Source organism: Atta colombica, unplaced genomic scaffold, assembly GCF_001594045.1.
Source record: "Atta colombica isolate Treedump-2 unplaced genomic scaffold, Acol1.0 scaffold107, whole genome shotgun sequence".
NCBI classification, from domain to species: domain Eukaryota; kingdom Metazoa; phylum Arthropoda; class Insecta; order Hymenoptera; family Formicidae; genus Atta; species Atta colombica.
Genome location: NW_017259192.1, coordinates 3666433 through 3694224, shown reverse-complemented (window position 1 = coordinate 3694224; position 27792 = coordinate 3666433). Strand labels below are relative to the sequence as shown.

The 27792-nt window shown below is 32.1% G+C and overlaps 1 protein-coding gene across 5 annotated transcripts in view; it reads left to right on the top strand.

Moving 5' to 3' along the window:
• LOC108692023 (lachesin) overlaps nt 1-27792 on the top strand; it is a 189207-nt gene that overhangs the window by 86086 nt on the left and 75329 nt on the right. For 3 of the 5 annotated variants that reach the window (XM_018200147.1, XM_018200130.1, XM_018200122.1), the window contains exon 1: nt 24071-24170. The exons of the other annotated variants lie outside the window; for them this stretch is intronic. In XM_018200147.1, the coding sequence (XP_018055636.1) occupies nt 24092-24170 (79 nt within the window). In that variant the 5' untranslated portion in view covers nt 24071-24091. Of the gene's footprint in view, nt 1-24070; nt 24171-27792 lie in introns of those variants that run through there. 5 annotated transcript variants of the gene reach the window in all.

Genomic DNA, 27792 nt, shown 5'->3' with positions numbered 1-27792 from the left:
TTAAATTTTTTATTGAACACGATATATAAATTATATGAATTATTTAATAAGCTCTGAATGAAAAGTACATTTAAATGGGAGATTATTTTAATAAAAAAAAAATAGTATTTACGTTAATGCACGAGGCATTATATAAAAAGTTTTTTTTAGTAATGGGATTTGAAACAATATATGGCATATAAATGTACCGTTAAAATAATAATATTGTAAATTTTATTTTATAGTGATAAATTTGATTTTTAAAGAAGCTTAATATGAGAATAATAGATAAAAAAATGTTACAGAAATCAAATATATGAAAACAACATTTTATATTCAAGATAGTTTCTGAATTCCTACGTGTACATTAAACGTAAAATATTTTTTATTGTAAAATACGTTATTATTAACATTAAACTATTTTATATGAATATCATATTCAAATTTTTCTAATAGCTTCTGACTGTACTGTATTACGTATAATATAAACTAATAATTTAAAAATAAAAATTAAATTTAAAAATAAAAATTAAATTTAAAAATAAAAATTTTAAATATTAACAGGATGAGAATAACCGTATGCTTAATTAACGCAGAAACGCTTTTGGGTTAATTGTAAAATAATTTAATTATTCACGAAGAATATAGAATAGCGAAGTAGAAATAAAGAGTAACGTTTTTTATCTCTGCAAAAGCCATTTTGAATATAACTTTTTTTTTTCAATTTTTATCTCATTTTTGCCTTTTTCTGTGCATGCCAATGTATAATACTATGAAATGGAAGATAGTAGGCAGAAAGTAATTTTCGCAATCAGAGTTCAATTGAGATATAAGAGGACGCAAGTACTTTACATTTTAACATTTTCAATATTATCCCATTTGACCGTACATTTATTTTTTATAATTCCACAAGCTAAAAGAGCGTAAATAAGGCTGGCAATAGAGAGGCAATTGCTTGAATACCTTATTTCTGCAGAAAAGCTCTGTAGAAAGACGGATTCTAAAGTCAATTACTTGTTGTAAACAAATGAATAGAAGGTAGATGCGTTTACGTCTTTCCTTCTCTGCTCTATAAAAATTCTCTACTGGTTTCTCGTTGGACACGTCCTCGTCGGAAGCGTGAATCGCTCGTTCCATTTGCCGCGCTATTCTCTGGCACGCAATAATTCTCCGTCGCGGCGCGCGGTAGAAAAGAGAACGCAACCCGTTGCGAGCTTTACGTAACTGCACAACGTTTTAATAAGTGGTCAAATTACCGTTCCGGACGCACATAATCCGACGGTTTTAAAAACTCGCCAAACAGCGCGGGGGTGAGATGGACGGTCTGGCGACTCGACGTAGCCCGCGGCGGGGTGGCGTAGAGAGGATGGCGCATAGGAAGGAACTCTTTATGCGAACCCGACAACCCGCGAACTCGGCGTGGAACGTAATTTGCTTTAGTGCCGTCGCGTAAATTTCAGGATGATGAGAACGTACGGGCGTCGCTTAACTCGTTCTTCTTCCGGATACGATGGCGGATAGGGAGTATAGAATAGAACCGAGAGTAGAACGAAGTTCCGGAACCGCTAATGCGGTCAGTTATTGAATGGACTAGCCTGGATTTTGCGTAACGTTGAATTTGCCCGCGATAAAAAAAAAAGCCCGGCGGTCAATCCTCTTCTGGTCAATTCGTCGCGAGCGCATGCACTCACACTCTATATATATATATATATATACACACACACACACATACACACACACACACACACACGCGCGCGCACATACACACGTTCCAGCTCCCATTATCGCATCGTAAAGCAATTTGGAAATCCGAGCCGGCTCAGGACCGCGCGCAATTTCCTGAACGACTCGGCCTTGGGAATATAGCGGCTGTTCGACCGGTTTTTCTTTCCCGCAGGGTGCGAAAGAAGCGGAGATTAAAGATTAACGTTCGTTGGTTCGAGTGCGGTGCACAAACGGTGTCATGCGGCTTGCGTATAATGTGTATTGGCACGGCAGCGAAACGCCATCGAAATAGGGCAATAATTGAACTCGTCCCTGTGGCGATGATCGAACGGATGTGTTCCACGATGTATGAAGATTTCGCCTCGCGTTTCGTTCCAATGTCAATCGAGGATGGTTTTTATTCAGTCGTTACATTTCGCCAATTGCCGTAGGGTATTCCATGTTGACGGTTTAATAAATATCGGGACGATAATCAGTTTTTGCTGCCACATTAGCCTCTTTGAATGTTTATACTAGAGTGCAGCTGCAATCGTTTCGTTAAAATGATAAATTACGTATAAATACAATATTTATGTATTTATGAGCATTGGAAATGACATTTGATACGTACACGGAGATTCACTCGATGTGGCGAAATGCAGGATGAATATTTTATCGTATATGTGAAAAATTAAAAATGGTACAAGTTATCCATACGCTGCTGTTTCTGTATGAAATAGCGCGACTGTTGTACGCGTTTGAAGCGTTTCCTCGCCGGCAGTTCGTCGTTGTTCGTTCGTCTAATAATTGAACATTTCAGCAAAAGCGAATTGTCATATAACCATTTGTAGCTGCGCGCATTTCACGAACGACGTACAAGCGAAATTTAGATTTCATCGTCGGCGAGGGTTTCATTTTCGTGTGCACGCACCCGATGAATTTTTCAGCCGACAACAATCGTACTGCTTTAGTGTAGGCGCGGACCGCTCATGAAGCATTAACTTCAAAAGGATCATTCACGCGAGCTAAACAAGCAGTAAAAAAGTCGGGGTTTATGCGCGTTACTGTATCCCTCCCTTTCCCTCTGTTCTGGGAAATGCGTTGGAATTTCACAGCGAGATTTCGTGGCCGTGCCAGGCATACATTTGTTCGCGCTTGCACATTATCCGTGTAGGTATAGTTTGCGAGCTTATATTTCATCGGCCGGGCCGACGAAAATCACGGCGCTATGAAGCCTCACCGAAATTCGAGAATGCCCGAAAATAGACACGCACCATTCCACTGCAATATGGTATATCACGACGCACACGTCTGCGGAAAAGCGATAAGAGCCGCCGACCCCACTTATCTGGCATGCGTTTTAATGGCGCGCCGTTTTCGTTTGCGTCGGCGATTCTCACATAACCGCAGATAATCGCTGGTTGGTTAACACATTCCCACAAACTTGCGCGAAATTATCACGTGCATATAAATGGAATGAAATCTAATTCCTGAGATAAGAGATAAAATCAAATTTGTAGATTGTGATCCAATAGGTATAATTTTTTGATTATGTTTACGTTTACGTTTGAGTATATTGAGAAAAATTGGTTTATCAAATATGTAGATAGCAAAATAGAAGTAAATTTTATAGTTTACAGATCACTAAATGAATAAAGTTTCATACATTTCTAGTAGACTAACACGTACAAGAGCCAGAATTACATGGGATGGTATTAAGAGAGGGGACGATATTCCGGTTGCCTTCGTGAATAATGCATATCTTTACTACTCTCAAACACTACCATGCACCGAGTCGAGATCAGATATGTAATAAAGCTTTCAAGAGCTTTAAATATGATTTTATATTTATGGCAATTTTACACATTTTGTTTTTTTATGTCTTTTTTTTACGATCGCACCAGATGAGTCATAGAAATATTATTTTTACAAAATTAATCAATCGCATTGAGAACGATGAAAAGATTCTTGGTTTTTTATAATTTATTTTAAATATCCGAAATAACATTAATTATTTTAGACTTCATTATATAAACTGTATTTTATTTGAATCGTGTTTATAGGAAACTTTTCGTGCATAAAATATAATGTATATATTCTACAAAATAATTTACGATAAATCATGAAAATTGGTATTTTAAATATATTTAATTGTATTTTTATATGACTAAAAATTGTTTAAGAAATGCATTTTTTAAAAGTCATAAAGATAGAACTTTTTACGTTATTTATAATATTATATAATTCACAATTTTTAAGAGGTTATAAATATCCTAAAAACTTTTTTTATCTGAAAATATTTTATAAATTATTATTTTACTTTAATGTAGAATGATTTTAAATATTAGTATCATTGAGGATATCAATTTAAAGGATAAAATATATATTTTTAACATTAAAAAAATTTCATTAAAGTACAAATTTAATACGTATATACGTACACAAAGATGAAAGAAATTTATTTATTAAATGCATTGCATGAGAAACTTATTGTATAGTATTACATATAAATGCTAATATTTTCATGCATAGTACATTCATGCGCACCATCGCACAACTTGCTTATAGCATCGTTGAAACATTGTTTTTATCGTACTTTGATGCTTATGTACAGCGTTAATTGTTCATCGCTATTTGCGATCTCTTTTATACACAAAACATTACAGTTTTTATAAAAATTGTTATATTTTAATTTAGAAAAAATTAATTAGAAAAATAAGTAATGTAAGGCAATTACACAAATGATATTCTTATAAAACATATATCATTATAAATATCCTATAGAAAGTTGCTGAAATTAATCAGCTGTCATTTTTGCAAACATGCAATAGAAAAAATAAAATATCTTTTAATGCAGAACATTTGATAGTTTTATTTACACGGCTGAAAATATTTTTATAATTTCATAAATGTTTACAAAAATATTAAATATTATCGCTTAATGATACATATTTCTAAATATTAAATTTTTAATAATATTTATTTCAAGAAATTAAAAAAAAATTTCATGGTCATGAAAGATATAATTTCGACGATTTCCAACCAGGCACCAATATTGCAAATTGTTCTATGAAATGGACGTAGCCATATCGTTGATGATGCAAGACTTGGGAAAAATCACGCGCATCGTCAACGGACCAGATGTTGACGACGTCGCGGTATTACTCGAGAACTAATTGCCCTCGTATTATCTTCGTTCTGCGAGATCTCCATTCGCCAGGCTGCCTCGCCGTAATCAGCCTGGCGCAGACCTGTCTATCATAGTCCTCCAGGTGGGAATGTTGTAATTTGCAAGCCGATATCACAATGGGCATCGTGTTTACTGTTACATCTGTCAAGCTAATGGACCCAGATTAGTGCTCAACCCGTTATCATTGTCCCATTCCCTGTCTTTCTATCGCAACCGTGCGCCCTGTTCGCGAAATCCTGAGTGACTTGTTAATCCATTGTCCGTAAAGCCCATGTTATCACCGATAACACTGTCATTTTTGACAGTCAGTATTATTCCGTCAGTTACGGAGTCGAGCATCGAGCGAGTTGCAATGCCGGTAAGAAGCTTTAAATCGAAATGTCGCTTGTATTGCCGACCTCTACAGCGATTAACCTACAGCTCTTTCTCGTTTCCTGTAAATGTGGAATACGTCCACACGCAATTATACAGTTGTTGACACAAACATTTACAAAAGTGAAACGTGCCATCACATCTACAAATTGTTCACGTAGAGTTGAGTATTGTTTACATAAATGTTTACAACGTTGAAATACGCTTTGAGATTTGTACAGCTTAGGAAAATGACGTCAGCGACGAAGTCTGTAACTTGTTATTGTCTTTGATTTAATTAGTAGTTATATAAATGGTTATTATAAACGGTTAGTTGAATAGATCACAAAGTTCAACATAACACATGTTAAATTATAAGTATTTATTATGATATGGTAGATTCTTTAACTTTATTTGATTTACGAGATGTGCAATATTATCAATATACATCAATTGCATTTATTAATTTTTGTAATGTTATTTTCATTTCTGAAAATAAGTATAAAATTTAATTTATAATATATAATATATATAATTTTTTAACATTGTTTTGTGTTCTTCATAAAAAACTATAGATAAATAAATGAACTGATAAAATATATTTCATAAATTCTGTGATTTATTTTACTAATTTTAACTAAAATCTCTTTATGTGAGGACGAATTAAAATTTGTTATAAATTTATCGATAGAAATTGTAACTAAATTAAATCAACAATCGTGAATTCTCTACCTCTTTTCTTAAAAATAGAGTATAACGATTCAAATATAAAGAGATTAAATTTCATTGAATTTTCTTATTGGTGTAACTTTAGCACATAACTTCTTAAATATCTCATATAAATTATAACTTATGGAATAGATTAGAATTTTGGATTTTAGAAGATGATTTGATAGCTAAGACCAAATTGCAGTACGTCAATATTTCCGTTTAAGTAAGAAATTAAAAATTGTCGACAGTTGATTGAAATAAACACGACGAACGTAAATTACATATGAGTAATAAGATAAGTATATCTTGCTAATACTGCGTAATTATCAACATTGAGCTTTTTGTTGTTAATAAAAATATACTTTTTTTAGCTTTTTTCAAAGCTAAATTAGTGAAAATCGTTGATTCTAACAATTGATTCTAACAAAAAACTTACAAATATTACTAAAAAAATATATTATCCTCAATTTTGTTAGGAACTTAACTGTAATATTAACGTGTTTTCTCAGATTCGATCCTATGATTATCGCGAAATTTTCATAGTACAGATTTTCACTATTCACATACCTACCTCTTCCCATCGCCCGGTTTACTCTCGTTAAAACACTTTTTCGTCATGGGACGCACGTCATTCTATTCTGATGCGAGATTTTCGCAGCTGGTGTGACACTAAATATTTAATGGTTCAGATAAATGTTTGATGCGACAGCTCAGGATCTAGATGCAGACGCAAATTCGCTCGATAGTCGGAATTCTTTCGCTGGCGAATCTCGTTTGGGAATTCAATGGAAATTCAAGGGAGCGCAGGCATTGGCTCTAGTCGTTTCACCGAAATCGATATCATGAGCGAGCATCCGTATCGTCGACGTGAATTATTACGCGAGGCGTTCAGCAAATTGTCTTATCGCGTGGCGCGCGTTTGACAGTGACACAATTCTTGCGAGACGTAATATTTATATTAAAAGTCCACTCGATCAATCTATGTCAGGAGCTTAAAAATAAATTTACTATACCGCTGAATATTAATTGCCTCGATTTGCTCGGACGAATTGCTTCATCGTGTTCTTGAGCGAGTCACCATAAATTGTTGCTTGAAGGGAGAACTTCAGCAATTAGTTTTTTAACTAAGGCCTAAAGGGATAACTTTTTCATCTAATTTCATTTTTGTGATATTTTACTTTCGTAGCATCATCTTAGGCCCGGTTGCACCAACGTTACTTTGACTTTAAGCAAGACTTAAAACTCTCTCTGTCTCTCTTTCGCTTTAAAATGAGAGAGAGTTTTAAGTCTTGCTTAAAGTCAAAGTAACGTTGGTGCAACCGGGCCTAAGATGACGCTACGAAAGTAAAATATTACAAAAATTGCATTTTCTCCGAGTAATATTCTCCGAGCAACGTGTAAGCTATTATTAAAGTGAAGTTAGAAAATAATATTAAATAATATTTGAATAACATATTTAAGTACAATTGTTATATTTTGTGTCTATATGCGTATATTTATGCAACGTTCGTAATACGTAACAGTTATTACATAATTGATAATCAGAATTTTGACTGAAAAGTTCTGAGAAAATATTTTTTTATATAAAATATTTTATATAAATTACTGTAATTATAAAATATGAATTGGAATATCACATTTATCACGGTACTATTTTCAAATTTCCTTCATAGCACATTAGCTACAGAAATAATTACAGTTTTCAAATTAGCTACTACTATGTACATTTCAAACATGGAACATTTTTTAAAAGAATTTGCTGTTTGATATTTTTTAAGAAGCAAAATTTTATTCTTTTGATAAATATTAAATTTAATAATTTTTTTAAAAAAAGATTTATCAAAGAAATATAAATTTTTCTTAGAAACATAGTTTACATTAAAACTTATTAAAATAGTGTTATATGTGTACATGTGTATTAATGTTTTCTTAGTTGAGTTATTTTGAGCGAAATTATCTGAGTTATTTCAAGCGCTTTATAAAACACAAAGTAGCACAATGATAATTTATCCATTGAAATTTGTTTGAAGCACAAAAAGTAGAATATATTCAGCAGAAATTTATTTTACGAAACATTAAATATTTTAAGACAGCAACGATTTAGTTGTCACGCGGCCTTGGTTAGTAGATACTTGTTTTTATAACGTACGGCGCACTATGTATACACAGAATTATCACCGCGTTATCATTTGACCTCGAGACTTGAACAGGCAGGCAGAAGCTCGAGCCACCTTCGTGTTGTCGCATTATTTCTCAAGATGTAGTTGCCACGAATGTTACGAGACATCAAACACGATCAATTCTTATTAGTACTTAGCGAATAATACTTTTTATACAGTAAGTTAACAATTAAGAAATCACGAGTTTTTCGCGGTTCGTGAAAATTATATTTTGCGTAACTTATTCATCTGAATCTAAGTAAAAAATGAAAATGATATGAATAATATTAAGAATCTTTATTTTAGACCGCATATAGAGAAACACAATCAATATTAGAAAAATGCTTGTTATGGTTGAAGCTGGATCTTCATTAAATAATTTAATCTTGAATTATTAATATACACTACATATATATGTACTTGCACATATATCATATTATAGTCTTTTAGAACTGCGCGCTGCTTGTTTTTCCGGACTATGAACACAATTAAAATTACTCTAATAATTGCGAATTAAATTGACAAGCAATTTAATAATTTGATGCTACCATCAAGCATCACATAATAAAGATGTTAATATGTTGATACTGTTAATAAATTTATTAAATACCTCGCGAAAAATACCTCGGGACTTGAACCCGGATCTCTTATATTCCGAGCATCCTAAGCCATTAGACCATCGAGGCAAACGATATGAAATTATGCATTATTATTTAACAATGTTTAATAATCCTTCGCACATACTATATCTTTTTTTATCCAGGCGAAGTTTTACTCTTAAATTTTTTGGCATAAATTTTAATTTTTATTAAATAAAGATTTAAGTTATGTGTACTATTTGATAATGTAATAGAGATGTTCCAAAATAATCTTAAATTTTTCTAGATTTTTTTAAAAACCTAGAAGCACATAGTAAAAAAAATTTAGCTAGATACAAAAGATTCCGAAAATCCAGAATGCCTATAAGTAATAAGTAAAAAGGAATAATAAATAATAAGTAATAAGGAATAAGTAAAAATATATACATACGAAGGATTAAGAATCATATTTATCTTTTCAAAGATGCTTGAATTTATTTTTCATGTACTACCATTTAAATATTTAATCGATTCTATCTCATTTTCTAATAAGAGCGCAAAATGACGTGATACGAATTGAATAATTTAAGAAATAGAAAACTTGAGATATTAAAAATTTTATTATTAATTCGTGCATTTGCAGAATTTATGTGTCTCAAAATATACACCGAATTTTCATTATATATTTTTGAACGGTTTATTACTTGTTTTAATTAACTATAAGTTATTTATTGTTTCATATCATTTCGAGCAATATGAAGCAATGTGAAGTTTTTACGATGTCATATATTTCAGTATTTTCTTTAAACTTTCTGGTATACCGGTTTGCCTATTGCATTAATTTGCGAAACATTATCAATATCGAGCAAGTTGTAATCTCGTGGGATTGATACTTTTTTTCGCGTTATTCTTTCGTCACAATGTAATAAAGTGCACGTCGGGAGTGCCGCGCAAAGTATTGTATTCTGGTGTGATTACTGTGCACGTGATCGTAATTAACTGTATTTTCGCGAGTGTTGTGCGAGTGCTATGAAGGAGCAAGGAGAAATTGAGTGGAGGAGGATTCAGGAGCGGCCAGGGATGCAAAAGCGGGGCAATCTTGGGGTGAGTAATTTATTATGTATTTATCTGTTACGTTGCAGAATTAATTATTTTATGAAAGCAACAATTATTTTTCGAAACATTAATGCTTATTTTCAGCGTAACTTTACTATAATTTGAATATATTTGTATGTTACAGATTAAGCTGTGCTAGAACTCCGCTGCTGTGCATTGTATCCCCGTGAGTAATAAATTATATTTTATTTAATTTAGGATAATGGATCTATTGTATAGAAACATTGATTTGGATAAAATAAATGTACGTGTATACAAATTAAGAATTTGATTACAATTATTATATATTTATTACAAACGAATGTAATATGTATATATTTGATTAAATAATATTTAAAACGAACTAAAGTGATGTATGACATTTAATAATTATTTTATTATGAAATAAAGTAAATTTTTACACGATTATTTCAGAGATAATAAGAAATAAAAAATACGAATAATAGATGAGAGATCGATATCGACATAATTATTAATTAACGAACCTTGTCGCTTGTAATCAAAAGCTATTGCAATCTCGATATTTTTGTGTCAAGATATATTTTCCAATCTAAAGAATTCATTACTATTTTTGCTGTGCAAAAATAATGTAAAATATTAAGTTTGCTATAATGTTATTTGATTTCTTTTAAAATTTGGATTAACAAATCAAGTCGTGTCGCAACGCATATACATATGATAGCAATTTGTTAAGGTAGCTTTAACACACCGCAGGTGCAATCTGTAAACTCAAACATTCGCGGTCGCATCTAATCGGCGGAAGGCATACAGAGACATGGTTCACGTGTAAATTCACAGAGAGCTTAAATTTCATCTTTGAAGACTTGCCGCAAATACAGAAGAAATGTCGCAAATACATAAACATAAGTTTAAAAATTTTCGCGCAAATAAACTCATATAATTTTATTTTATTGTATATTAGAACAATTGTAACTTGCAAAATATAACTTAAATAAATAAATATTAATGGATAATGATTAATAAAGAAATATCTCAAAATTATAAATTAATCTTTTATATATTCGTTGATTATTTTATTATTAAATATATAGAAGAGAGCTAATAATACATTATCTTGTATTTAAATTTATATGAATAATAGTTTTAACACGTATTATAGTTTGCATATATTTCGGAAGGAACATTATTGTTGTCTAGAATACAGTTATAATTATTACAATCGAGAATAAATTGATAAAAGTTTTTGCAGCAACTTAATAAATTTACAATTATTGTTGATGAATCCTCTATATCACGTATTTTTTTTTAAATTAGTAGCGGAACATATTTTTTGCATACATGCATTCTTGTAAGCTTTTAAATCAAGATTTCCAAATTTCTATCAATTTTTAATGTTATGTATGAATTTCTACATAGAACATATCACTTGAAATCTCGCTGAGAGTATCATTAATGAACTTTACACTGAGAAAAATGGTCTGATTGGATTAAATAGTAATTCTGATGAAAAACAGATGAATCAGAATTTTCTAGTTAAGTCTATTAGCATTCTAGTTGAGATAATTAGAATTCTGATTAATATAATTATTCTGGTAAAAATAAGAATTTTAGTAGATTTTACCAGAAATATATCAACCAGAATTCCGGTTATCTCAACTAGAATTTTAATAAATTTAATCAGAAATTTCTTTTGTCCATTTTCAACCAGAAATTTTTTTCAGTGTAATAAATTCAGTGTAATAAAAACTGATAAAAAATAAATTTATGATTTATGCAAAATCCTTTATTTTTATACTAAAATTTTTTTATTTTGATGTTGAAAAGAAGCAATCTTGACTGTATGAAAAAAAATAAACCATGATTGAATGTATCACGTTATATATTTTTGTGTTACAACGTGGAGGAGAGAGAGAGAGAAAGTGAATTTGTCGCCTGACGAATATATATATATATATATAAAATTACAAACAGTTTTATAAAACTGTCACCAATAAATCTCGATTATTACATGCATGACGGCATAGGAAATTTCTGATTCAATTTACTGTAGAGTCGCGTGAAATTAGCATCAAATGCTCTATACGTTGTAATTGACATGGAAACCAAAATGTACTCACCAAAGCGTATAAGCATTAATGAAGTCTCCGCGAATTATTGTACTCTGTCACATGCCAGTCAATTGTCGCAAAATAAACGTGCTATTCGCCATTTGCTTGTTATTGCTTCATTAATTGCAGGCACGGCAAGTAAGCGGAAACATGCGTGGCATATTATCTAATTTATCGGAGCGGCTTGTCCTCCGCAGATGCGTCGAGATGAGAGGCGATTTGGATTGTGCTCGGGCAGTGATAAGCGCGGAGGATGCTATTAATCTGCACGAGCGCATCTCGCGAAATATGCGAATCTCTCTTGCAAAGTAAAAGCAAAATAAAAGCGTATCCGGATACGCAGTATGCAGTATAGGTATCTGCGTTATTCGGGCGGTCGCGTCACAATGGCCGCAAGGCGATTATAAACTAGAGCAATTAATTATAAGTGGTCTCGCAGTATAACGACTTCATGCTGGAAATTCCGGCGTGTAACGCCGGTGCATACCGCGAATATTTGGTTTGCCATGAAACGCTTCAAGACCGGCCGTGCCTTCGTCTTCCGGTATGCGGTGAAACTGCAGTTCTCTGTTCTCTTCTATCCGCTTTCTACCCCTTGGCCCTCCCATCTTCTACCGCTGTCTCTGTCTTCTCCATTCGCCACGTAGTGGATATTCTGTAACCATCCCGCTCATTCTCTTTCTTCGAGACGCCATTTGTCAATTACAAGCAGTGAGCATCTGAGGATAAAACGTTGAAAAATTCTATTGTTAATGCCGGATTTTCGCTTGCATCTATTTTGCCGCCGCTTAAGTCGTCACGAAGCTTTTACGAGACTTTTACCTCGCGCGCAGAAGCAGCAAGAATCTCTGACAAAGGAACGCACAGGAATGCACGCATTCCGAAGTCTAACGCGATTTCAGACGCCTTGTAATGCAGTTATCTTGTTAACTTTAACTGTTATTTATTATCGCGCGTAATTATCAAGTTTCTGATACATCTTTCGGCAAATAGAAGTCGTCTTTTAATGATCGGAAAATTTCTAATCAATTTATAGCAATAAATGTAGGTAGCAATAATTTGTTTATTTATAATAAATATACATTTTTTATAATAATAAATAAATACGAAAATATTTAAATAGATATTTGTTTTTATACCGCATAATTTAACATCTTTACGTTTTTAGAGAAGATTTCATCATTCTTTATAGTTCGATTCGATTGAATGGCAGGATTCTGAGATTGATAAAGACCGCGGCAATAAATTCACTTATAAGAGGATCGATGAGCGCCGGTTTCAAATCATAAACGTAATAACGATAAAATGTCATTTTGCTGCGAGCAAGCCGATGAACGTTTCCTGCGCGAAGGAAATAACGTATGTTCGGTTTTCCTAATCGGATGTTCGACTGGCTTTCCCGGGATAATAGCTCGAGCAGGCGGGATTACGGAGGGACAGAGCCTCGGATAGCTTCCCTATCGCTTCGATAACTCTGTTCGATGGTCCGGACGAGCTGCCACCCTCGCAACCAGGATTTTATGTATTCCTTCGAACGTAAGAATGCACGTAACCAAGTATAAGCATTCCAGTCGCACACACTCGGCATTATTGATATTCAATTAACGTGCTTATGTTCTCTAAGCTGTGATCTTTACTTTAAGATGAAATACATGAGATGAAGAATTTTTATAGGGATAAAAATAGAAATTATTTACGAAAATTTTCAATTAAAAAATTTCTTCTGTTTTACAAATTCTAAATTTAATATATATAAATTGGTTATATGAATGGTTATAAAAAACATTTATGTAACAAAATATATGTATATCAGAAAATAAAATTTATAAACAAAACAGGCTAATAAAAAAATGACGTAATATTTGATGCACACACATATAGTTTATGACGTACTTAATTCGTTCCGGATGAGTACTGATGATACTACGTTGGACTTTTCGTATTTTGGCCATCTTGTATTTTAGCTATAAAAAGAAATGTAAAATAATTTCATATTATAAAATAATTTTTAATATTATTTGTGGATATATCATTATAATATATAATGCATTATTGATGCATTAGGCCTTCTTCATAATAATTTTTGTAATTTTGAACCCATTATAAAATATATGCTATTTAACAAATACAACAACGCAAACGCAAACAAAAATATTCTGAGCAACGCGGCGTAGTTAAATTTCTTTTAGCGCAGCATAAAGGAGGACGTGTTATAATAATTTTCATATTATAAGCGCATCAAGTATCGCACTGTCATTAGTCTGTTTTGTTTATAAATTTTATTTAAATATTGAGTCTTTTTGACATTCTCATAAAATCACTTTGATATACATTTATTTGTTATAACACAGTTTCTTGTGTGACTTGAAATGTGAAATGTCGGTTTTGTCGATGTAAAGTGGCTAAAGAGAATAAAGCAGCTTTAATCTAAGAAACCTTGCATGTTATGAGCGAGGCCTTTGTCATCTCTTTGAAATTACATCAACTACGAGCGAGTAGTTATGTTAACTTGGCGACATCGTCCATGAAATCGGCCTTTAACACAAACTCAGAATACTCGGAGAAGTACCCTTAGGTTACGTTATTGCTCGTTACGAAGTTCAAATCGAGATAAGCATTACGTACATGCATTGACTCATAAGTAAAGGCCTTGACCATGAGATAAGAATTGAATGCATAAACATATAAGAAATTGAAAACTTATAAAAAGAAATACTTTCTATTTATTTTGCGTAACTATTAGAAATAAAAGAAATAACATTTGCTTTTTAATATTATCATTTCGAATTAAAAGTTATATAGGAAATGAAAAATTAAAGCAATAAAAAATAAAAGATTTTGAGAATTAACTTTTGTAAAGGAGAATTAATCTTTTTAAAGAAATTATAAATCTTTAGTTAATTTGAAGTGAACTTTCTATAACAGACTCATAGTTTAAACTAGGTAAATTTAGAACGGCGCACAAGCTGTAGAAAATTGCAGTTTTATCAACTACTTAAGCTTTTTAAGTATACATTGATTTGAACTTAGCTGGCGTCAGATTTACTACACTTTGTGATTTATTATTTACAAATTCGATAGTTACTCGATTATTAAAATATTTACCATCGAAAATTAAAAACTTGCAAAATAAAATGACGTTTAATTGAATTTTTGTTAAGATAAGATTAATTTTAAATTCTATCTCTATTAATTCTAAATTCTTTATGAAGAATTTACATAAGAAAGGTACAACTGTATACATAACTCTTATTCAAGTTTGTAAGTAAAAAAATTACAAAATGTAATGTATTTAATATTATTAAATTTACTAATTAATATGTTTAAATTAATATGCATTTTTTAAAATTTATTAATTGAAGCTACAAAATCTTTTATATCACTTCCACTCCTCTTCTTCTTTCATGTTTATACAGATTAAAATTTTGCAAATTCAAAATGTACTCTTATTAAATTTCATTTATTGATTTATAATACTTATTATAATACTTATATAATATTTATTATATTTATGGAAGCGTGTTAAAAAAGATATCATTTTGTTATTCTGTAGGGATGCAAACATCAGTGTCGTTAGATAGTAGCATTGTTGTCTCTAGTAGTATTGTTTCGGGTTATTTCACGCGGAGCTATGAAACCCTTTCATGTTTGAGATTCCCGTGCTACACCGGCGTACTGAATAAAAGGAAAATGAACCTAGCCACACCCAGTCAGTCTTCACATTCCGAGGCGTTCACCTTCGCCCCGGGAAATCACGGTAATCTCGAGTTTTTTTCGAGGAAGAGATTCGTGCCTTCGTTGAAATAACCTTAAGAACTTTCGTGGGCTTATCGTACAAATGCGGCCTGCAAATATAGTTCACGTTTAACGTAATTGACCTCGGAAAGTGATTTGCATTAGTCCGCGTAGAATCTACGTTGTAATAGCGATGTTTATATGCTGGCAAAACTGCATCGCTTAACAGCAAGAAACATAGTATAGGAATTCGCAAGAAAGACGATAATGTGTCTTTTACAATGATGTAGTCACCGCAATTGCGTACAAGCAAGTGACCGCACATACCACTATGACTATGTAGGACGTTTATGAATATATGATGGCTGCGACCATGAGTACGCCTGGTGTTGCAGTTTGTCGAGCGAACTTTAAAACGTATGCAATTTTCCGTCATATCGCATTACGGGATGTGCGCGAGGAAAAACAACGGGCTCTCCGGCCCGCAATTTCGCCTTCGTACCGTTGCACACTTGTAACTCACGTATATTAAAATTACTAACGTTTTGCGGTTGAAGCGAAAATGCATTTGATGCATGTGAAATATATGCGCGAGGGAAATAATCTGTTTTCTGAAATACATATCTGAATATATTGTGTTACATTTCTGCAACGACACGCATGAAAGAGTCTTCACGAATACCTACCGCATCGAGGGACCGAGAAGGAAACGTTTTGCACAGATCGCAATTTTTATCCTTAACTCAGGGAAAAGAATCAGTTATGATTAAAAAATAACAGAAGAATTATATGTGCAGCTAATATAGCTGCGATCAGCTGTATTATAGAGACAGCTTTTGCTTTAGAAAAGTAATGTAAAAATGATAAAAAACTCTTGCAAAAGAAAATATCAAATATATTTGAAAATATCTTAATTATTTTTATTACATTATTTTACTTTTTAAACGCGTTTGTTGATATTTCAATTTGATAAACGAAATTATCGAACGAATAGAATTGCTTAATACTTTAAAAAATTCTGAAATTTCAACAGCTATCTGACTTTGACAAATAGATATATATAGTACTTTAAAATCACCTTATAAGCGTATGTGTGAAAAATAATCGCACACAATTTATTTATTTTTATTTTATTTTACATTAAAAATTTTTAATGCAATTTAAAAGGTATTTTTTTTAAGACAAATCTTTAATTAGTTTATAAAAAGTTAAATATTATATGTGTATTACTGCTCTCTAAATCTGAATCAGTGGATAATTATTAATTACCTATACTTTGCACTGATAATTAGTGAAGTTCAACTAAAAAGGAAGAAGTTTGAGCATTATATAACTAAAATATTTGCACGTTAATTTTAATCTTCCAATACCATATTTATTGAATTTAAGCATTAAACAAGATTAGATCACACAACAAAGATTAGCTAGGTCAGAGATCTCACATTTAATTCACTGATTACTAGTGGCATACTTGGCACTGATGTCAGTGATTATCCATTGATTCAGATTTAGAGAGTGCTTTTTGAATTAAAAAGATAAAGAAAGCTCTAAGATTAACGAGATTTACTTTTTTATTTGAGATTATGATTATTTTTTATTTGAGATTTGTCATGATATTTAAACAATTGTTACGATATTTACATTTTGTTACGAGTATTAGTGAAATGCCTAATGTTATAAATTTAATGTTATAAATGTACCTCATTAAAAATAATGATGGTGTCATCAATATCGATATTTACAACGACTCAGTAAAATTTCGATGAGATGAGGCTAAAAAGTGCTGTACAGCAAAACCGCACAACTCGAGCAGAAGGTACTGATAGGGCCCGTCAGTGTCTAAAATATCTAACCATGTCTAACTACTACATGACGAGCGTGAAATTTTGTGAATATACCGCGAGGTAGAAAAATGATATGTTTTAATTTAAATATATCGTCGTATATCAGCAAGTTCTGTCTTTCTTATAGGAACACCTGTATTATTGCTTGCGTGCTGCTGTTTATTCAATGCTTATAGCGCGAGCCAATTTATCTCGGACAAACGTCAAAGCCTTGTGCTTGAATAATAGTTCGGTGGTTTGGGTTGTGGTTAGACAATGACGTCCCAATGCTTTCCATCTCATGGCCCCTTCGACCCCTAAAACAACCGAACGTACAACACGACATCATGCACGGGTACGTTCGCTTATGAACGTGCACGCTTACACATAACTGATCCAAATGTACACGCAAGCAATCTCACGCCGTGTCTGCCTAATTAGTCGTCCTTATGCGACTCGTTTATCAAAGGCACGCACACGTAGGATTCAGATACCATTCCCACCCGGTGAGAATTAATTGAAGGGCTCAATGCGGGACTGTCACGTTCGTCCGATTGACGTGGCTCTTCCAGTCAGCCGAGAGTCTAATTATTAGATACGTGAATATTATAGCGAATGTATGAATAAATACGACGGGCCTCGCGCTTGATTGGGAATAAATTATTATGCAACCGCATACAAATCTAGTTAAGTGGGTGTCATCGAAATTTGAATGTATATTCATCAAGATGGATTTTCCCAATTTAACAATACGTATATCTATATTTGAAAGAATGTATACATAAGCATGTTTATTAGTTTAGCCATGCATTATATTTAAATTGATAATGTACGAATATTCGATTTTATTATTTCTTACATGCAAATTTATCGATTTTGCGTGAATTTGACGAATGTAATACTTTAATCCATCCTAAAATATTATTTCATATTTTTTAGTTTAAACAGATTTAATTACAATGCTCCTTCGAGTTATATTAAATTATCTATTAATTATGTAGATTAATGATTTAAATGAAATAGTGTAAGCAAATTAATTTTCAATTTGGAAAGCAAAAAATTTATTTTTGATATACAAATATGTGTCACTTTCTCTTATGCCTGTACAAATATTATCGCAGTCATGCATTTTATATTTATTTCTGTTTATTATTTATACAAATAATTATTTATACGAGAAACGTAAACAATTTACTAATTTACATATTAACTAGATAATTAACTCATTGGAATATTGGTACAACAAATATTACGCATTCGTAAACTTGTATTGGGACGTAAAGTGATTAATAATATTAATCATTTTGGGAATGTTGCGTGCAATTGTATAATATTAATAATCTATTGACAGAAAAATTTTTTTTGTGTAAATATTAATTATCTGCAGATACGCAATTACTCTTGATTATATTTAATTATATTTTGGATGATTATTTTCATTTGGAACATATTATTTGATTATTATTTTAGCATTAAAACATAAAAATATAGATATATTTGCCGTTCTGCGATACATGGAAAGAATAGTTATGAAAATGAGTTCATTTTTCATATCAAAATGATAGCAGATATATATTACGGTAACTGCATGCAAATTGAACGGTTTTCCATGTTCTTATATATAAGCAAGATACACACTGGCACCACTTACAAATCGACTATCTCTTATATCACCCTCGATTTCGTCATTTTCCGAAGAATTTAGAATCTTTACGATTCAGAATCGATATCTTCTTACGAGGCCGATTTTATGATGCACTCAGAACTATTGCGCCGCGTGCAATAGAACGCGTCGCGCATCGATATTGTCAGAATATAATAGGGGTCCCCCATGGTGTGCATTATATTACCGGCATAATATTATCGCTCTGTTGTAACGCGCCCGTGACGGCCGTTAAGGTCTAGTAAGATCGCCTGGTGCCTGGATCGGGGTTCGCCTGCAGCTCGCGGGTGGGTGAGGATGCGTGTGAAGGGCTACAACAACAGTCTGGTTATTAACGAAGTTTCTAAGTTTTCTCGTTTGTGTTTGTTCGCTTCTTGCATTGTGTTCTCTCCGATCGCAAAACACATTACATGATTGTTGAGTGTCATGGTTTCTTCGTGAATAGGATTTCTTTACTTAAATGTAAAGAAAATGTAAAGGGAAAATCTTTCTAAATTTGTAGATTGCATACATGCAGATGCAAAAAGATTAAGTAGAATGAATTTAAAGTAAACATAAATGTTGAAGTAACTTTACATACTTTCATATGATTCTTGCTAAATTAAAAACAGGACGGATTTACAATGATAGGCGTTAATTAATAATACAATAACATAACACGTACGTCCAGAATGTATCTTGAAAATTGAATATAAGTTTATTGTAATATATTGTTTGGCAAATATTTAGTTTCTACTGAAACGACATTATTTATAAAATTCTTCATAGAATCCTTCGAAACTTGTGAATCTTTTATGTAATGTGTATACTTCTTATTTATGCTTTTAAACACTTAAATTTTTCAAGATATCCGTAGGATAAATCTGTATTTGTCAATCTATAAAACATAGAAATTAGATATCACGCAAGTATTGTTGTTATTTATCCACCGTTCTAATTGGTTGCCAATCATATGATTCGGCCGAGTAAATTTGGGTTGATTCTGTTGGGTTGGTTTGACAGCTTGACATTTAACGATTAAATACCGTAAAATGATTGATTGAGAGCAAATAAAAAAATTTGAAAAATAAAATCTACATAGAGAGAACATAGCAAAAATAATTTCAAGTATGTCTAAAAGGATCTATTGTGAATCAAATACACGCTTATAATATCTGATAACTGCATACTCATGATATCGATGCGATGTTGAAAAGTAAAGCTCGCGAATTGCGCATACGAGCTTAAAGAATGAGCTCATTGTTAAGAGAGTTCTCAAGTTCGTTTGCTCTTATGTGTTTCCTCGCGCTGCATTCGTACGCTCGCGTTAGAGCGCATAAAAGCTTGGTACTTAGAGGAAAGCGAATAAAGAGGCAGTGCGAGTCTTTTCTCGACTCGGCAACAGTACTACCGAGTAGCTGAACATAGTCGAGGCTTTTGGACGCCTCTTAGTGCTTTCGCAGAAAATCGAATTACTCGTTTCGCGTTTGCGGTCCGCCGACGGCAGGAAATGAGCATCCAGTCCTTCACTGGGAATGGGCATTTTCCGGAGCCCCTTCGACGTCCAGGACGACCTTCGCGACGTCTTGCTCGATCTCCGTGCAATTTGATTTTATCGCAGATGCGAATCTAAAAACAAACGATCGTAGAGTTTTTCTTTTCCGCTAGATAGCTCGCAGGCTAGAAGTTACACGCGATAGATAGCAGCTTCCGTGACTTTAAAATTAGACACAATTTTTCCATAAACATTGCCAGGGTAAATATTTAAAATGATTTGCAAATCTTAGTTGCGAAGTCTGGATAATGTTTTAGTATATTACGTTGATGTCTATTAAATTTATAGATGTCTACTAAATTTCATAGAAAACTCTTTTTGCTCAACATATTTACTTATTCATATCACTCATTTTTTTAATCATTTGTCGTATCGTTAAAAAAGATATTTAATTCACGAAATTACATTAATTAAAAATATTAAAGTACATTTACTGTATTTTTTATATATGAAAATAATATATATGAAAATAATTACATTAAACATTTTATTTAATATACGCATATATATATATTTCTAATAATCTTTATAAATTATTGAGAGAATAATTGGAAGGCTATGATGGTTTTGATAATGTTGTTGCTTTTATGATTACTTTTGTATTTTAATAATATCAATCTTTTGTTTACAAACAATCTCTATTCTACGTGTCAAACAATTGATACATGATACAATAGCAATGAGAAAGAATTAATCCAATTTTGGAAGTTATTACATTAGATACAATATCTTCATCGTATCTATCAGATTGGTATTCCAGATATCACGTACTATTTTAAGAAATTATCTAAATTTCATTTCTTCTATCTAAAATTACATTTCTTTTATCTTTTTATTATTCAGAGTGTGTTATTTGAATTATGTTAATATTCTTCAACAATACTAAATATTGCAAATGCTTAGCGACGTATAAATGATTCTAAACTTAACAAGAGAGAAAGAGACCAGATCGTAATCAGTTATGCGCATTACGTTTTCGCATATATTCCTGTTTTCAATATTTACTTATTTAAATAATTAAACACATATTGTATTCTGTTTGCACTAATTTAAACCACATATCGTCAATCTATTAGTATCCATATATGTATTTCCATATTAATAATATATGTGATAGAGGCGCGATTGCAAATACAAATATTTTTGATTAGCTGAAAATGGTGCATATGAGGCGTATACGAATGTTTGACATCGAATTGGGATCATTTATTGCTTTATTTGACGATTTAATGAAATAACCAGGTAAAATTTTTACAAAGGGAAACTTTAATTAGAATATATAATTTAGACAATATCTATAGTTTCCTTCTTGGAGACTCGCGCCTCCATTGTAAAACTTCGCTTGAAAGACTTACAAAAGCACCTACAGTAGTGCCGGAATATGTGCGACGAGGCAAGTGTAGTAGTAGAAATGTTGTCGGCTTTACCTTACCCGCGAGTGAAAGGAAGAGAATGTTATAGAAAGAAAAAAGGGAGATATAGAACGGAAAAGGAAGTGCGACGAAAAGAGCTAGGGAGTAGAGGGGAGCTGGAAACACGTTTCGCTTCCTGCCGTCACCTTGAAGCCATCTCTTACCGGTTTACGAGGGCACCCACGAAAGTTTCGGTACACTTGCACTTAGAGTCATCCTTAGGGGATAGTGCGATATAGATACTGTAATGCCTGTTACGAATACTGGCCTGAGAACTGTGGGTTGTGTTTATGACTTGCACTACTCGTTCGCATGCCACCGAAAGACATGAAACGCTTAAATTCCTTTTGCTATCTTTTTGATGGCGACTTCCATCCTAGTTTCTTCAGTATATCGCGCTAACGATTTCTCGGCTCATGGAACCAATTTCAGTGTTTGCACATATCACTTGTTATTTCGTAATTTTTGACTTGACAGTTTTCGTGACGCGTCCACTGTGAGAGCGCTAAAAGACGTGAACCATGTTCGAAAAAAGAGCAACGATGCGTTCAATTTCGTTAAGCTCGAAACAGTATGTGCAATCAAAAAAAAAAGAATTTCACGATGATGTTAGGATTTAGCGTTCGTTTAAAAGAGTTGATAAACGAGGATATCTACTGATTGATCGACAGTCTGTTAAAGTAGTCCCCGCACGTGTACGTTGCCCTGATGCGGTGAATCACAGGTCACGAAATCTTATCATCTGACACGGAAAAGTGGATAATCTTTTTCACCGTCGAACCGACGATCGATTTCAAGCTATTTTCACTCGCCACAGATTGAAAAGTAACGTTTCGATTGAACACGTAATTTCAATCTGTACAAGTTCAGTAGAGAAAAACTTGGTTTTTCTGGTGGACACATGGCTGACCATATGACAGATTTTACTACTTATTATAACGAAAACATGATTTTATATCAGATACACTACAAATTTTTGTAATATGTAAATGTAATATAAAGTGAAATAAAAATTGTAATATAAATTATGTTTAATATAAATAATGTTTTATATTTTTTGAAATTTTGTTTAAAATGTATATTTGTATATTTATATAATTAAACTCTAGTTGTGCATAACTATTATATTATATGTAAACATTTGCATATTTATATGTAATAATTATGTAATAAGAGTTTAATTATTTAAATAAAAATCTTAAATAAAATTTGAAAAAAATATGAAATACAATTTATGTAATTATGTATATAAAATGCATACTGTATATTATGATACTAAAAAATTTTAGATTCATATTACAGTTTTAAACAAATATAAGAAACAAATATAAAATAAAATTATGTCCAAAATGAACTTGACATTGTAAAGATACATCGACAACATTGTGATGTTTAAATGCAAGACAACTTCTGCGCTTTCTGAAATAATTTTCGTGATAATGTGTTAACAGATAAGATATCTGTACATACTAATTAAGCATCGGATCGATGAGGAGTCGGGAGTATAGTTGCTTTATACGTTATAATAAATTTTGGCATTCTGAGAAAGCAGTGCAGATTGTATAAACAGAAACATAATCGAGCGTCTACTTGTTTAACGCAGGACGTTCGATCATTTATCTATCCTAAGGGAACTCCGGTGGTCGAATACCATGCAACTGACGTTGGTGTCTACGTGTGTTTCTCGCTATCCTAAGAACGTGTCTCCAGTACGAGGAAGGCGGGTCTTACGGTTTGTGATGGCGGAGGGCACGTGAACCCCGACGGGCGCATGCGAACCACCAACTCTAAAGCTCACGGCAGACCAGAAAGGATCACGTTCTCCCTCTCGTCTCTTTCTCTCTCTCTCTCTCTCTCTCTCTCTCTCTCTCTCTCCCCCTCCCTCCCTTCCCCTCTCTCTCCTCTCTTTTACTCACTCTCTCTCTATCTCTCCCTACCGCTCTTTCTTACCCTCTCTTTTACTCTAGCCGCTACCGAGTCGGGTAAACCCCTCATGTGTCAGTCCGCACCGAGATTCCGGCGCGAATCGTCCTTTCCCGTCGTGGCGTCACGCCAAGTTCTAGATGGATGTCGCTGATCCGCATTATTGTGTCAGCGATTTACGTCGTCGCGCAGGTGTTCCTCGCTCGTCCATCCCTTGTGGAAGGTCAGTGATGAAGTTCGTCGTACTGCTAACATTGAGAGTAATTGCTGTCTACTTATGTTCAAAAGGGGCACGTTCTGTGCGTGAATAGGGTTGTACATGACTTATTCGGGTTTATATAGCATTGTGAATCAATTCCGCAAAGTTTTGGCTACTCTGCGAAGTTAATGTTAATTATGTTATAAAACTGCCACAAGATATTATATTGCGATAACATGTGCGATATGTTTGCTTAACATACTATGTCTTTTCATATTTGCAACTCGTAGTGCTCTTATTATTTCTCTATATGCAGGCAACATAAGTTTATATTAAAGTTATAAATGCGAACGTGCAAAAGATATAAGAGAAAAGCGATAGGTGAGTTACTATTAGAACTTGATGCGCTCTGAATCAATAAGCATTTTTTATATATATATATTCTCGATGCGTGTTAAATTGTACATCATTTTGTACAGATAAAAAAATTATATAAATATTAATAATATTAAATTTCGAATACAGCGTATCTTTAAGCTTAAAAATTTATTTTTAAAAACATTTTTAAAGTACAATACTTCCATGACTTCTATGACTTTTGATCTGTTTATATTCAATTTCATGTAAATGGTTTCTAAAAAAATTGCAAGTTGATGCATATTACGAATATTACTTTTTTATTGTCAAGTATTAGTTGGAAAACCGATTGGCACTTCGCTTTATGGTGCCGTGATTGTGATTCCGAGATTTGAGTTGGCCGGTAACTTTCGGCAGTTTGCGTGCTACAGGATTTCAGCATTAATTTAATGACATGCCGTAACACGCCGCGATGCAAGCAAGTAACGACGCGTCATGCACGATAAACTGTACATGATAGGTACACGACATTTTCATTTTATTTGTGTAATCTGCTCCTGCCAAGAAGAAGCGACTTAACAATGCGTCTATTATAATGGTGAATTTGATCACTTGCACTACATTGAATCAGTGCATATTAAAAGCTGCTTTACATAAAATATTTGAATACAATGATACAATATAATCAATTTTGATAAGGATACATATATATTTTGTTAAATAACGTATCAATATCATTAGTAGATAGTTAATCATGTTTAAAATATTTATATACTTTACATTTGACTTTGCTAATTTTATGTAAAGCAGCTTTTAGTATGCACTGATCTAGCGTTGCGCTAAGTGACCGAATTCGCTATAAGTTTTCCAATTCAAAGAATAAAGATGCATTCGAATTAAATTTACCAATAACTGACAAACATCTTTGATATCCAATTAGCAAGTAAAGTTTTAACGACGATTTATTGATATTAAAAATTTTTATTTATTTAACAACATCTTGCTACATAAATATTAAATGATATTTTTTTTAATTTGATAAACATTAATGTTGTATTCGACGAATTTTTAAAAAATTTTTTTTAATTTTTTTAAAAATATTTTTTTTAAATATATTTTTAAATATTATAATTGCTTTACATATTTTTAATTAAATTTGCAAAGTTGCTCACAGATTGTCTATCAAATTAAATTTCCTGTAAACACAAATTGCTCCATTATCAAGCAACGTGTCAGTTTTATGTAGACGAAAACGTGTAAAATATCGCATACGTCTATGATAACGTTATCATGAGAAATTTAATTTCTCTTTCGTGTTTCTTTGCGGTTTACTTTTACCTCAGCTTTCGAAATCAAGATAAAATTTTCTAGGTAGAGTTAGCATTAGCACAAAGCACACGCAAAAACTTTGTCTTGATTTATTTACACTCACGTTTTCAACGAAACTCGAGATTATAATTCAAGATTATAGAGATGTACACATCGGAATATGGCGGGTATCTTATCCACCGATTGGTCCGATCTCTCGATTCTTCTTGCCATGGCGCTATTATCCTCCAATATCCTGATACATTATTTATCCCCATCTATAAAACCTTAGAGTTTTCATGAAGGCGAGAAACCTTCCCTAGCAGGGAATTTTTTCCCAATCCTCCTGGCACGATCCTTACCCGCCAACAATAACGAACGGACGAGACGACAAGTACGAGTGAAGCTTTTCTACCTTCCTCATCGTCTTTTTTCTCTTCGCTCACTTCGGTCTCTTTTCTCGAGCTCGTCCCACCTACCAAAAGCCTTCCCACATTGACTGCCAAAAAAGCCTTGGCAACGGCACGACACTCATTTAATTTAAGGATAACAAAGCGCTATCTGAGACAAATCCCAGGATTAGTTTTACGGCGTTCCTATTTACACTTCAGTCAGAGGATCATTGTGTTTCACATTTCTCTATACATATATTTTCACCGCGATGCACATTTTCGTATAATATACTGAATAAATAAAATGTTTTTCTACAAAATCATCAGACAATGTTGTAATTTAGATTGTAAAATTTATGTCATACATCTGTTTTAAAAAATTACTTTTTTTACTTAATACAGTTATTATAATCTCAAAAATTTTTAAAGTAATAAAAGATTAGTAATTAGACAAATACATATTATATAATTAAATATTAATTAGTATTATTATATGTAAAAAGTCAATCAAACTATTGAAACTTTTGAAATAATTGATTCAATATAGAACTTCCAATAATTTGCAAATATTTTCATAATATTACGTTTTACAGTAATAAAGAATTTTTTAATTAACTGAAATATATTTATGTACATTTCAATATATAGCATTTTATATGAAAAATTAAATTTAATAAACTCTTTCTTTCTTTCTCTCTTTCTTTCTCTGTTTCTCTAATTCTTATTAAAGAGAAAACTACTGCGTTAAGTTTTACATTAATGTGTTAATGGATAAAATAATATTATTTTTATCTAACAAGTAAGTCTACTTAAGATAGTAGTGATTTTAGATTTCAATTAGATTGAGAAGATTTTTTTAATTAAATTTTAAATATTAGACTATTTATTTAATCTATTGTCTGAAGAAGAGAAATTAATGCTAAAATAATTTTTATTGTACATAAAGCGCAGAATATAAAGGAATGATTATATAGGCAAATAATACTTTTTAAGTATTACAAATTTCTTGAAATGTCTCATTAAAATTATCTTCAATATTGAAATTATCGTTAACAACCATAGCACAGATCATGAATCACATTCCATGCGCTGCGATCTTACGCATACCCAAATTAGATTGGCCATGATTGACTCATTTGAATCGATGCGCACCATTGTTCGCTGTATGCCATTGTATGCATGTTATATGGTGTGGACCGGTCATTAATATACAACGCTACAAGGCGTTATTCAGAAATGAAAATTAGGTGAGAGATTTAACGAAATAGTGATTTAATAAATTGCTATAAAATATATCTTATGAAATAAAAAATATTATTGTATTAGTGAAATTAATCAAATTAATTTTTTTTAGATTTGAAGTCTATTTGAAACGATTTAAAATTTATTTTAGATTTCAGAATAAAATTTTATTTATAATTTTATATGTTGTGTATTTTAATATGCATATGTCATTTAATATATATTTTTAAATATATATTTTATACATGTATTCTGATTATTTCGTATTACATGATATTACATATATTACACGAATTACACATATAAATTACAAATAGAATTAATAAAAAATTTATTACGATATAAAA